Raw genomic sequence first — 13,473 nt, forward strand, 5'->3', positions numbered from 1 at the left:
CTGTGAAGATCTCATCATACATTAACACAACCTTCTCTTTCAGGGGTTTCTTACTAGATGAAGATTTTCTAAGTAATCCACCTTTTTTCTCAGATTGTGCCATGGCTTACAACCTGTGGATTGAAAGAAATGGTAGACATCAGACAAATCGATCCTAGGAAAATTTCCACAACATTTACATCTTTCTAATTTCTCCTTTTTCTCTCTCTCTCAATTTCTCAGAAGCAACCCATACTGTGAGGGGTCTTTGGTACTTTCTGAGCTTTGTTGTTTTCTTGCAGATGTTTCATTACCCAAACGAAGTAAGATCAGCAGTGGTAGTGCTAGCGTTAGCTAATGATAGTTACTGAAGCTAGCTAGTATCACTAGGATGAATGATGTTAGTTTGGGTAATGAAAGTCTGCCAGAAAACAACCAAACTCAAAAAGCTCCAAGGTCCCTCATTTCAACCCTGAGTTACAAATATTCTCCTTCCATACTATAGTTACTATATAATAGAGTAACAACAACTATCATAACAATCAGTTTGGTGCAGTGGTTAATGCATCAGGCTAGAAACTGGGAAGTCATGAGTTCTACTTTCACCTTAAACGCAAAGCCAGCTGGATGGCCTTGAGCTAGTCACTTTTTCTGAGGAAGGAGGGAAACCACAAAGCATTTCTGAAAAACCTTTCCAAGAAACTGGCAGAGACTCGGCCAGGCAATCTCCAAGAACTGGACAATATTAAACAGGAGGAAAAAAGGAAGTATGATAGATCTTATTCTTAGCCTACTTCAGATGTAGGTTTCCTACCTGGAGTGCAAGGTGCACAAAAGCTTACTAAAATACATTATGTTTTACAAACTCAAAAAGGTAGACATAGAATACTTAATGTTGACACTTGTTATACAGCGTAGGAGTTATTTCGCTTGTAATAAAGAATCACGAGGAAGTGTGTACATCTTTTCCTCCAGCAAACAAGTTTGTGTGAAGCATGTGGATGACTTAAAAGAAAATTGAATGAAGGCTCAACTACTCACCCATATAGGTTAGAGAACAACTATAGCTCATTTAAGTATACATTTTATTTTATATTTCACAAATGAAATTGTGAAATGTACATTATAGTAGTCTGTAAATAAGGCTAAGTCCTAGTGAGTTAATTACTCATCGTGCTAAGTAAAAAAACAGCTATTTTATCTTGCTTTATTTAACTGGGTTTATATGCTGCTCAAATCAATAACACCGGTAAGGAGCCACCATGCTTAAAGAAGGTTAGAACTACAGAGTAACAATTGCAATTATAACTGTGTGACACACCAAGGAGCAATAAAATGCTATTAAATAGACACCTCATTGGAAAAGGGAAGAGCCTCAGAGCAGCCACATCTGTCCTTAAGAAAAAGCCAAGCTTAATGCCTTTCCCAAATCACAGCAGATAGAGGTCATTTGGATGGCAGGGGACCTGCTGTTTCAAAAAAACAGAGAGTGATCGAAGGTCTGCCACCTGGGTTTCTGGTGATAACATTCTTTGAAAAGGGGGCCTTAGGGAGCCCACCTTTCCTAAGCTTATGTAGATGGGCATATATAACTAGAAGATGGCAGCCCCAAAGGTACCAAGTCCTGTAGGACTTCAAAGGTGACCTAAAACATATTTAATTCCACAGAAGCTAGCTAGTAACCCATGCAGCTCCTGAAAATGGTTCTATGGATAAACTGAAACAAATCCATAACTATTCAAACTGTTACATTCCAGGGTAGATATATGTCCAACCTACAAGGAAAATTAATTTAATCCACATTTGGGTAGATCATAGTACTCTTTTTTCCATATCAGCTCTCCAATTTCTAAGATTTAGTAGGTTTTTTCTTTTATTTTTCTGTGGCAGTGACCTAATAAGGTAGAATAAGTAGAAAGTCTATTCTAACTGGTCATAACCAAACTGTAGAATTGTCCTTCCAATGAAATTCGGATAGTCCTTCTTTTGCAATCTTGTACTAATCAATGAATAATTTTTAAACATTTTATTTACCTAATAAATGTTTTTTACCATAAAAATATTTCATATATTGTTTTAGCATTATTTTATGGTTGTAAATATTCTATAGAGTTCTTAGTAATGCACATGCATTTGAAAAGCTGTTCTCTATAAATAAAACTTTGTATTGTATCTTCATTTCAACTCTAGCACATGTAAATTATTGCACTTAAGCCAGCACATACAGGTGAAACTCAAAAAATTAGAATATTGTGCAAAAGTTCATTTATTTCAGTAATGCAACTTAAAAGGTGAACCTAATATATGAGATAGACTCATTACATTCAAAGCAAGATAGTTCAAGCCATGATTTGTCACAATTGTGATGATGATGGCTTACAGCTCATGAAAACCCCAAATCCACAATCTCAGAAAATTAGAATATTACATGCAGTCAATAAAACAAGGATTGTACGTAGAATAATATTGGACCTCTGAAAAGTATAAGCATGCATATGTACTCAGTACTTGGTTTGGGCCCCTTTTACAGCAATTACGGCCTCAATGCGGCGTGGCATGGAAGCTATCAGCCTGTGGCACTGCTGAGGTGTTATGAAAGACCAGGATGCTTCAATAGCAGCCTTCAGCTTTTCTGCATTGTCTGGTCTCATGTCTCTCATCTTTCTCTTGGCAATGCCCCATAGATTCTCTATGGGGTTCAGGTCAGGCGAGTTTGCTGGCCAATCAAGCACAGTAATCCCACGGTCATTGAACCAGGCTTTGGTGCTTTTGGCAGTGTGGGCAGGTGCCAAGTCCTGCTGGAAAATGAAGTCAGCATCCCCATAAAGCTCATCTGCAGAAGGAAGGATGAAGTGCTCCAAAATCTCCTGGCAGACGGCTGCGTTGACCCTGGACTTAATGAAGTACAGTGGACCAACACCAGCAGATGACATGGCTCCCCAAATCAACACAGACTGTGGAAACTTCACACTGGAGCATCTTGCAGTGTGTGCCTCTTCATTCTTCTTCTAGACTCTGGGTCCTTGGTTTCCAAATGAGATGCAAAAGTTGCTCTCATCAGAAAAGAGGACTTCGGACCACTGAGCAAAAGACCAGTTCTGTTTTTCTTTAGCCCAGGTAAAACGCTTCTGATGTTTGTTGTTCAGGAGCGGCTTGACAAGAGGAATACGACATTTGAAGCCCATGTCCAGGATCCATCTGTGTGTGGTGGCTCTTGATGCACTGGCTCCAGCCTCAATCCACTTCTTGTGAAAGTCCCCAACATTTTTGAATGGCATTTCCTGACAATCCTCTCCAGGCTGCGGTCATCCCTGCTGCTTGTGCACCTTTTCCTTCCACACGTTTCCCTTCCACATAACTTCCTATTAATGTGCTTTGATACAGCACTTTGGGAACATCCAACTTCTTTTGCAACTACCTTTTGAGGCTTTCCCTCCTTATGGAGGGTGTCAATGATGATTTTCTGCACAACTGTCAGGTCAGCAGACCTTGATTGTGATTCCTACTGAACCAGACTGAGAGACCATTTAAAGGCTCAGGAACCCTTTGCAGGTGTTATGGGTTAATTAGCTGATTAGAGTGGGACACTTTGAGCCTAGAATATTGAACCTTTTCACAATATTCTAATTTTCTGAGATTGTGGATTTGGGGTTTTCATGAGCTGTAAGCCATAATCATCACAATTATGACACATCACGGCTTGAACTCTCTTGCTTTGCATGTAATGAGTCTATCTCATATATTAAGTTCACCTTTTAAGTTGCATTACTGAAATAAATAAACTTTTGCACAATATTCTAATTTTTCGAGTTTCACCTGTAGGTGTATCTTGGACAATGTAAAGATTCTACACATGCACAAAGCCAATTCTGTCCAGGTATGCATATTGTAATATACTATAGTTAACATGTAAAGCTTATTTGGGAACTACTCAGTGTTTCCAGTGAAAAGATGAAATGTACTTTACTGCATAGAAAATATTAAAGCAAGTGGCTCAGCATGCTCCAATTCACCCAATGCTAAAAGTGATCCTGCTTCCCTGGATCTTCTATCATACCTCCCATTCAATCACCTGTGTTAATGTAGTAGTAAAACAGAAGGGCAAGCAGTTATCTCCGGATACAGTATATATTGAACAGCCTAATTGCAAAGTATATTACAGTGCCTATAAACTTTAACAATTAATTCTGCAATTAAAGATGCAACAGTTACTTTTAAAAAAGAATAAATGGCACAATAATCCTATCTGGTAGAATTCTCAGTAGCTAACATCCATTTCAGACCATCGCCCAGCGATTTATTTTCTGCAAAACTCAGAAACAGGAGATGCAATAAAAGAGCATATTGTTGTGATATATATTGGATGACTTCAGGCAGGTCCGTCAGTTCATATACTGTCATTACTTTCTAGTTATGGCTTCTGGTAAATGCAAAATCATTTAAATCTGTATCGCCAAAAGTTATTAAGCCATTCCACTGTTTTATGAGAAATACAGTATCTTAAATCAGAAAAGTAAAAAAGAAAAAGGTTTTAGTGGGGTAAAATAGCAATAGCACTTAGACTTACATAGTGCTTCACAGTGCTTTTCTAAGTGGTTTACAGAATCAGTATATTGCCCCCAACAATGTGAGGGCAATATTTTACTGACCTTGGAAGGATGGAAAGCTAAGTCAACCATGAGCTGGTGAGAATCGAACTGCCAAACTGCTGGCAGTTGGCAGTCAGCAGAATTAGCCTGCAATACTGCATTCTAAACCCTGCGCCACCACAGCTCTTCAAAGATCTTGAAATTGGGCATAAGGTGAAATCTAGACAGGCTCTGTTCTCCCTTCACTATCAGAATCAAGTCTTTTGAATAGCAGCAGTAGCACAAAATAGGATATACCCACGCCTGACTGGATTATTTATATCATCGATAATAAAATACAGTAATATGCTTCTGGTGTGGTGCTGCCATCTTCTTTGAGTGAGTGTTGTCATCAGAGGTGGGGTTCAATTTTTTTTGCTACTGGTTCTGTGGACGTGGCTTGGTGGGCTTGGCAGGGGAAGGATACTGTAAAATCTCCAGTCAGAGGTGGTATTTGCCAGTTCTCGGAACTACTCAAAATTTCCGCTACCAGTTCTCCAGAACTGGTCAGAACCTGCTGAACACCACCTCTGGTTGTCATGCCCCCTTGTGAACCTTCCCAAGTTTTCCTCCATTCAGTTTCCCAAAACCGACGCATTCCAAATGTTTTGGGACTGAAATACCCACAAGAAATAGCAAGACTTGCCCTGGTTTGGGATCGTGGACACCAGAATGAGAAAACTGCTTTTGTTAGGGTTAATGAAAGAAAATTTTCAGATCTGACTTTAAGCTACAACCTAACTATTTTAAAAGTCACAGTTTTTTTCCCCATTAAAACTACCGAAGCAAAAGCAACATAATTCCATCAGGTATTAATGGAAATGCCAATGCTGCCATATTGAGTGAAAAGGAAGGCTGTGCTAGATACTGGATTTTTGTTAGAATTAGGTTGGCACAACTGGACTAGCAATCTTATTCCTATCTTTCCTGTCCCTTCCCCTACTACTGCGCTTAAGCACTGGGAGTCTTAATGTGCGCCCAGCCCCACACTGCAGCATTGACTGGCTCACACATAGCCTATGCCAGATCTCCCAAGGTCTCCCTCTCTCCATCCCTCTCCATACTCCACTCCCTGTCCCTCAAGGCCTCTACAGGCCTTGGGTCTGCTTTCCCATCCCACTGGGTCCCACACCTTCCTCCTCACATGCACCCATTCTTGATTGGTCAGTGGCCTTTTATTCTAGATCTCCTTCAAGAAGCGCCTGCTGCCCGGTGCAGCCTTCCTACGCTGTGGAGGCCCAACGATTCTGCCCCAGAAGGAGGCACCAAGTTGCAAAGAACCGAAATAAATTGCAGCTGCTCCAAAATGGCCACTTCCCAGATGGAGTTATATGGCCTCCAGGGAGGTGAAGGGATATCTTTCTCAGTACAATCTCCAGAGACCAAGCAGAGCAGCAGGGGGAGGGGGAGATAGTCAGGGAATGTGCTGCAGCATATCTTCAGTTGGTTGTAAGCATTTGAATTTTGTTCATGCAATCGTACGGACACTGCAGCAGCTATAATGTCAAAACGTGGCCATAACTAGCGGGTTTGTGGGGGGAGAGGGTCTGTGATAACTTTAAACAGTCACTAAGCAACTGGTCATTAAGTCAAGGACTCGAGGACTACCTTTATAATTAACTGGAAGAAACTAAAAAATAATTAATATGAACAATATCTCAAAAAAGTATCTAAAAATAAGTATCTCAAAATAAATCATAAAGCCACTCCCCAGTAATAAAAAGGAGAAAGAGCAAAATCTACAACAATGAGTCTATCTACAGAAATAAGAGTACCAATTATTTTCTTCTGTGGCAAGTTATTACTGTATTAAATTAAAAAAAACCTCTCTACCACCCCGCTCTAAAAAAATCCTGTCTGGTGTACTTTTCAACAATATAAGTTCCAACTGTAACCAGCTATCTTCAGTAAAATAAGTATTTGATTCTTTGATTATCTTAGGTTACGATAAAAGTTTATGATACCATGACTCTCTATGAAGCTTCTGTTACATAAACAGGAAATACAAAGGAACACCCACATATAAAGCTGTTGTTTTCTTGCAATTCAATTTGCCTTAAGGTTTGATTTGAAAAACTCAACTCTTAAATTATCAATATTTAAAACTTAACCATCCGCCATTCTAAAGCTTCAGTAGCTCAAATTCTCAGATTTTTCCATCTGGAATTCCAACAGACTGTCCTTATTACTTCTTCAAAATAGAAAAACAGAAGTGTGTGAGTATATGTGTATGTGTATATAGAACATTAGTGAAGAGTTAATGGAAAAAGCTAGCATGATTAAGCAAAACTATGTTTGAAGAATGGTAGACATTGATAACAAGCCAACAGTGACTCACATCCAGCATACCAGTCACATACATGCAAACAAATCTTATTTATGATACTTACAAGTATTAAGAAATGGTTGCTGCTTAATACTTACAAGTATTAAGAAATAGTTCTCAATTCTTCAGAATGGCTTATAGAAAATTTTCGCATTTTACATTACCAATCCTGCAGTAAAATTGCTTTGCGTCTTTAGAATATTCTATTGACCAATTTCCATTATATTAAAATGTAGGACTTTATGTCACACTAAGTCCTGGTTTGCTTAGCCACATTTAAAAATAATAATAATAATAAGCTAAAAATACAGGCACTGTTTATAAGCCATGTGGCTTGTTTCATGAAACATACTAAATTAAAGCCATATTTTAAAACATGGTATATGAACAAGACCCCCATCAAAATAGAAAACCAAATTTCAGGCAAGTTTGCAATAAATGTAAGGAGATTCAGTAACGTTATTTTTCAAATACAATATAACTGCATTTAAATCTCTATTTATTATGAACACTGGCTGATCTTATCCTCATATTTGCAACTTTCAAAAGGGGATATTAATGATTATGTTTATGTAACATACTTCTCCTTAGTTGAACCTTGTTTTAGTCAACCATATTTCATGGATTTGTATGAACCCCATAAATCAGCCAATTGGTCTGGATTTGCTAGGCTGAAATATGGCCTAGTCCACACCCTCTTAAAAAATAAATAATGGGGGAATGGGTGATAGGAATCACAAACAGTAAATTCTATATTTTGATAAGAATATCTGGTTTCTTCTTGTGGCGCACACTTTTTCCTTGTCATTGAAGAACAAGTAAAAAGCCTTTGATTCTTCATTAAGTGACTTGTATGGTATATACACTCCATTCCAAATTATATTAGGAGACAAAAATTCTGCATTATGTTTAAAGATGTAGGAATAGAAAAAAGGAGAAAGAAGGAAAATTATTCAGAGTTCTACATATAGAAGGACCATGCAAGTATTAAAGTATTTGGACATTCCTCCAGAACATATTTCATCTTTTATAACAAGATGGGCAGTTTTTATACTTATGTATAGTTTATTTTGACGAGAATCTTGCACTCTATCAATTGTAGCACTGTAAGAAAGACATGGGCTTAGAATGAGGAGATTTCAGGTCCAAGCATTTATTTTATTACCGTATCAGAACTTAGCAGAGTCATTTTAGATTCTCAGTTATATCCAGTAAACTTTCATTTCAAGAAAAATTCAGAGGCGAAAGAATAATTTTGCTGCGGTTACTCTGAAATAATTAGGAATATGATTAACTGACTGCCCCTTACCCAGGGGTCCTACAATAAATACATCCTTACCTATAGAGCAAAAGGGGCAGAAAACTGAAAGCCCCCAAAGAGTATATTAAGGTTTATTAAGTATCCCGACATCCATGCACATGCTTGGACTTCAACTCCCATAATTTCTGATCAGTGGTCAACCTGGCTAGAGCTTATGGGATCAAGACAGCTGACAGTGTTTGGAGCACAGATTGAAGCTGGTGTCATCGATGGCACCAAACATTCCACGTATAAGACAATCAGGTTTTCCTGTTTCCGTCCCAGGAAAGTTTCTTAACAATTAAGTATACAGAAATTGAGAAAGAAAAACAGACTGCCTTCCTCGCGAACACGGCACAAGCACCCACATTTTGCTGAAATAATGCCGAGGTGCACCCCAACGCTCCCCCCCCCTTCCTCCACCCTCATTACACTTTGCGCCCTGATCCTTCTCAATCCCATCGCCTCCTCTAAGCTACCCCCGGATTTTCCCTCCCCCCTGGCTCTTCTCAGCAAGGGTGGCTGGAACACCGACCGGGGCACAAGGAAGGCCGGATTTTGAGGGTGGGGGAAAGGATATCTGTTACCTGCGTGGGGCGATGCCTGCCAAAGCGCATGCGTCGACGAGAGGTTCCTTGGCTCCACCTTCTTCAGATCACGCAGGCGCATAATTCTTGGTCGGCGCGGTTCAGCCTATGGGCGCCTCGCGAGTTCCCTTTCCTGCGAATTTCTAATGGGAGCGGGCTGCGGAGCAGAGGCTAACTTTTGGGAGATACGTTACGGGATTCTAAATGAAAAAGAGCAATTAGTCGGTAGTATCTTTAATCTTTTGGATTGCGTAGATGGAAATGCTGAGTAACCATTGCCACACTTTTTCCTTGGCATTTGAAGTAGTCTCAATGCAATGGGATTTCTTCCAGAGAAAGCAAAAAAAAAAAAAAAAGATCGATTCAGCAGGACTTTATTATAGGAATTTTAAGCCACCTGGGTTTTAATTAGCTGATCGTTTATCCTGTAAGAAACGAATGGACCTTATTTCACGGATCTCACTACTGTACAGTCATGGTAAAGAGCTGGTTTTTTTAGAATAGAATTCTTTATTGGCCAAGTGTGACTGGACACACAAGGAATTTGTCTTGGTTTTCAGTGGTAGGTTTAAAAAATACATAATTCTTAACATGGTCAAATTCATTAGGAGCTGCCAAGCAGTATGTAGTCAATTAGTGGTGTACACAACATGCATTTTTGGAGTGGTGAATTGATAGCATGGGGTTTTCTGCTTGTTGTAAACTGATTTAAAGGAGTGGCCCAATTCATTTCTCAAGGCTGTGCTCTGAATTCCCCAGAGTTATTAGTAAAACTGGAGGTGGGGGAAAGTCCAAGTAAGACAAGGACTTCATTATGATAAATCGAAATATTACCGGAGAGTGAAGTTTTCATTTTCCTCAGAACTCTTCTTCAGGCCAGTGATTACAAATGCATCAAGTGGAGAGAAACTGGAGAATCCCAAAGTAGAGCCACATGCTTTAGCCAGAATGGTCAGTCACCCCAAAATAGATTGTGGCCTGAATGCATTCTCCATTGCTGGGTGTGGATATTTTATACCCAGCCATCTTTGTCCCACTTCGTTGCTTGCAGACGCCTCAACCTTTCTGTGCTGGTTTCAAACCATTCTTGGCAAAAGAAGAAGTCAGTAAACCCAGGTGCTTTGTCTGACCTTCCATTGCCTTTGTCCTCCCATTTCTCATCCTTCACTGGAGAGAAAGAGGACAAATCATGCCATAAAGCCAGCACACAATGGCAAATCAATTGTCTGCACATTCGTTAATAGTCTTTCCCAAAACATGGTAATTTCAGCAAAGCACTCTTAATAAGCGAGTTGAAGAATGCAGATGAATCCTATGCAGATAGTTCTCAACTACAACAGTTCACTTAGTAATAATTCAAAGTTACAATGACACTGAAAAGTGACTTATGGCTGTGTAGAGTTGTAATTGCAGGAATGTTCCAATCTCGGATGGCAAACCTCAGATAAAGAATGTTTCCAAGCAAATACAACTCAGGCAAATGAAGTCACTAATCTATGCATAAAGGAGGATTAGAGAGGGGAAGTAAACATATGTTAGACTTTAACTAGAGATAATTAATTGTATGGATTACTGTACTAAACAGTAACGAAAGTTAAGCGGTAACCAAAGTTAACCAGTGATGAAGGATAACTAAAAATGTATATAAATGCAAGACTATACTCCAATAAAGTTCATCATGGTTCAGTTGTTCATGATCAAACAACTTGACTGGCTCGTCATTACAACATGACTGTTTTAGCATCCCTATGGTCATGTGATTTATATTTGGATGCTTGGCAACTGACTCCCATTTATGACAGTTGCAGTGTCCTGGTGTCATGTGAACACCTTTTGCAACCTTCTGACAAACCAAGTCAATAGGGAAGCCAGATTCATTTAACAACCGTGTTACTAATTTAACAACTGTAGTGATTCATTTAACACATGTGGCAAGAACAAGTCGTGAAATGGAGCAAAATTCACTTAACAAATTTCTCACTAAGCAACACAAATTTTGGGCTCAATTGTGGTTGTAAGTTGAGGACTACCTGCATGTGCATTTTCAAAAGTAGTACAGGTAGTCCTCAACTTACAACAGTTCATTTATTGACTGTTCATAGTTATAACAACACTGGAAAATGTGACTTATGGCCATTTTTCACAGTTACGACCTTTGCAGCATCCCCATGATCAGGTGATCAAAACTCAGATGCTTGGCAACTGGTTCATATTTATGACTTTCTGTGTCCCAGGGTCATGTGATCATCTTTTGCGACTTTCTGACCAGCAAGGTCAATGGGGAAGTCAGATTCTGTGATGACCCAGGGTGTGGCACAAAGGCAACACAGTCACCTAAGCAAGAAGAGTCCCTTTAATACCTCCAACTTTGCCCCCAATGTCCAGGTTACCTTCGGCTAGAGAAAAACTCTCCTAGGAACAGTCTTTAAGTGGAGGAAATTCAGTCCGAAAACAAAGTACATACAAACCGTAAATAAAAATCCACACAAATCATGTTGCAGCAATTAACTTGACAGGGCAGGAGAAGGAATTGCAGACTTGAAAGCCCAACAAAACACACAGTTGGGAAGACGCCAGGACCCCAGATAAGCCTTGACAATATCAGATAATTCACGATTTGCTCTCAACAGTTGACTGTGTGCAACCTTCCTTTTTAAACACTGTTCCCAGCTGCAGCTAATGAAGGGAATCAGGGCCCTTTCGTCCCCCGTAAGCCACACAACTCACGTTGCTCTCTTCTCCGTTCCTTCCTTAATGCTCTAGGATGAAGCCTGGGTCTTCCTCCGAATTCCCTCTTCCTTGCTCTACTTCTCCCTTGCTCTGCCCAGCCAGACTGTGCCCTTCCCCAGTTTCTTCCACAGCCAATGGAGCCCCACTCCCACTCCCTGTCAGCTGCTTGGCCTCCCCCTTGGAATCAGATTCCGACAGGGGCATGACTGATTCACTTAACAACCAGATTCATTTAACAACTGGCAAGAATGGTCATAAAATGGGACAAAACTAACAAATGTCTCACTTAACAGAAATTTTGGGTTCAACTGTGGTCATGAGGACTACTTGTATCTGTTTCATGAAGATGTATTTTTAAGTATGTACGGTATCAGAAGCAATTTTTGCTGTAAGCCCACTATTGATCCATGGATCAAAGTGTTTATGCATTTTATTTGCAATTCCATATACCAGGGGTCTTAAACACAATTTACCTGGGGGCCGCTGGAGGCAGAGTCTGGGTGAGGCTGGGCCGCATAATATACTTTACATTATACTTTATATTTATATTATACACTAATATTATACTTTCATATCACAGGGGGGCACAGGATATCGTCCTGTGGGCTGCAATTGACCCGTGGGCCGCGAGAATGAGACCTCTGCCATATACACTTCAAAATATGAGACTATTATGTTACTGCTACAAACTCTGAAAGCCAATTTTAAGGCGACTTCAATACTTCTGGCTTATAATGCCACCCACAACTCATTGGGCTACCAGAAAACATTGTCAACCTAAAACTTACTGCAGGGATTGAAATTTTAGTTTTAATGGATTTTTATTTGCATCTAAATATTCTGATTTGCAACATATGGTTAAAACGTATCATATAAAGATTATAAAACAGATATACCCAATTCTGCTGAACCTAATTTTTTTAAAAGTGAGGAAGCAGGGAGTAATCAACCAATGGATCAGCTTGCCTGGAGCTTCATCTTTGGAGGCTTTCAAGAAGAGACTGGACTGCCATCTCTCAGAAATGGTGTAGGGTCTCCTGCTTGGGTGGGCGGGGGTTGGACTAGATGGCCTAAGGTCCCGTCTAACTCTGTCAATCTGTTATTTGACAGGAAAAGGGCGGTACCAGTGCCAGAAGGGATTTGACAACAACTTTGAATAGACCTGTATAAGTAGTCCTCAATTTATGACAATTGAACCCAGAATTTGCAATGGTCATAAAAAAGTCAGAAGTCACTTTTTTCAGTGCCTTCAAACAGTCACTAAACAAACTGTTGTAAGTTGAGCACCACCTGTATGCTAAAGTAGGTCTCCTGTTAATCCAATTGTCTTGAAAAGAGGCCACAATTGAAACACATATACTGCAATTGTTATAAGGAGGAAAAATGGTTAATCTTGAATGCAATTAAAGCAGCAGTGCTTTGCTTACTTTTTTTTGGGGTGTCATTAACCAAAATTTTAAGATGCAGGTAGAAAATACAATTTTTTTCAAGAGATTCCAAAACTTGCACATAATCCAAATCTTCCTTCTTCTGGTAATTTGTTTCTGCATCAGGGATGGTATTGCTACGTAATTTTCTGACTGATTTGGAATCCGTCCCGGTCTAGATTTAATTAATCCGGGAGATTTAGTTAAAGGGAAGGTTTTTCTTTTCTTCCCCTTTTGGTCTAAATATTTTTCTCGATTTAACAATCAAGCGCCATTCAATCTTAGCACTGACAGCGAAATATACCCTCTCCTGGGCTGAACTCTTTGCCCGTATATATGTCTGTGTGTATGTGTGTGTGTATAGACAATCGGGGTTTCTCCGCCCACCGACGCCTCGTCCCTTTAACTCACAAGAGTTTCCTCCAGCTACGAAAAGGCAGCTTAATTGGAGCGGCCAGGTTTTAACCTCATCGGGCAGGGACGGAAGTCGAAGAAT

The 13,473-nt window shown here is 39.7% G+C and overlaps 1 protein-coding gene across 2 annotated transcripts in view; it reads right to left on the minus strand.

The window, feature by feature from the left end:
- Window positions 1-13,473, minus strand: part of ARMH3 (armadillo like helical domain containing 3) — a 132,898-nt gene extending 119,425 nt beyond the window's left edge. Inside the window, exons 1-3 of one of the 2 annotated variants that reach the window (XM_026701172.2) lie at window positions 13,389-13,473; window positions 8,821-9,020; window positions 2-113 (exon numbers count right to left, since the gene is read on the minus strand). In XM_026701172.2, the coding sequence (XP_026556957.1) occupies window positions 2-103 (102 nt within the window). In that variant the 5' untranslated portion in view covers window positions 104-113; window positions 8,821-9,020; window positions 13,389-13,473. Of the gene's footprint in view, window position 1; window positions 114-6,627; window positions 6,842-8,820; window positions 9,021-13,388 lie in introns of those variants that run through there. The other variant, XM_087932879.1, reaches the window with a different exon arrangement.

Source organism: Pseudonaja textilis, chromosome 4, assembly GCF_049901715.1.
Source record: "Pseudonaja textilis isolate UNSWEBS1 chromosome 4, rPseTex1.2, whole genome shotgun sequence".
In the NCBI taxonomy this organism is placed as follows: Eukaryota; Metazoa; Chordata; class Lepidosauria; order Squamata; family Elapidae; genus Pseudonaja; species Pseudonaja textilis.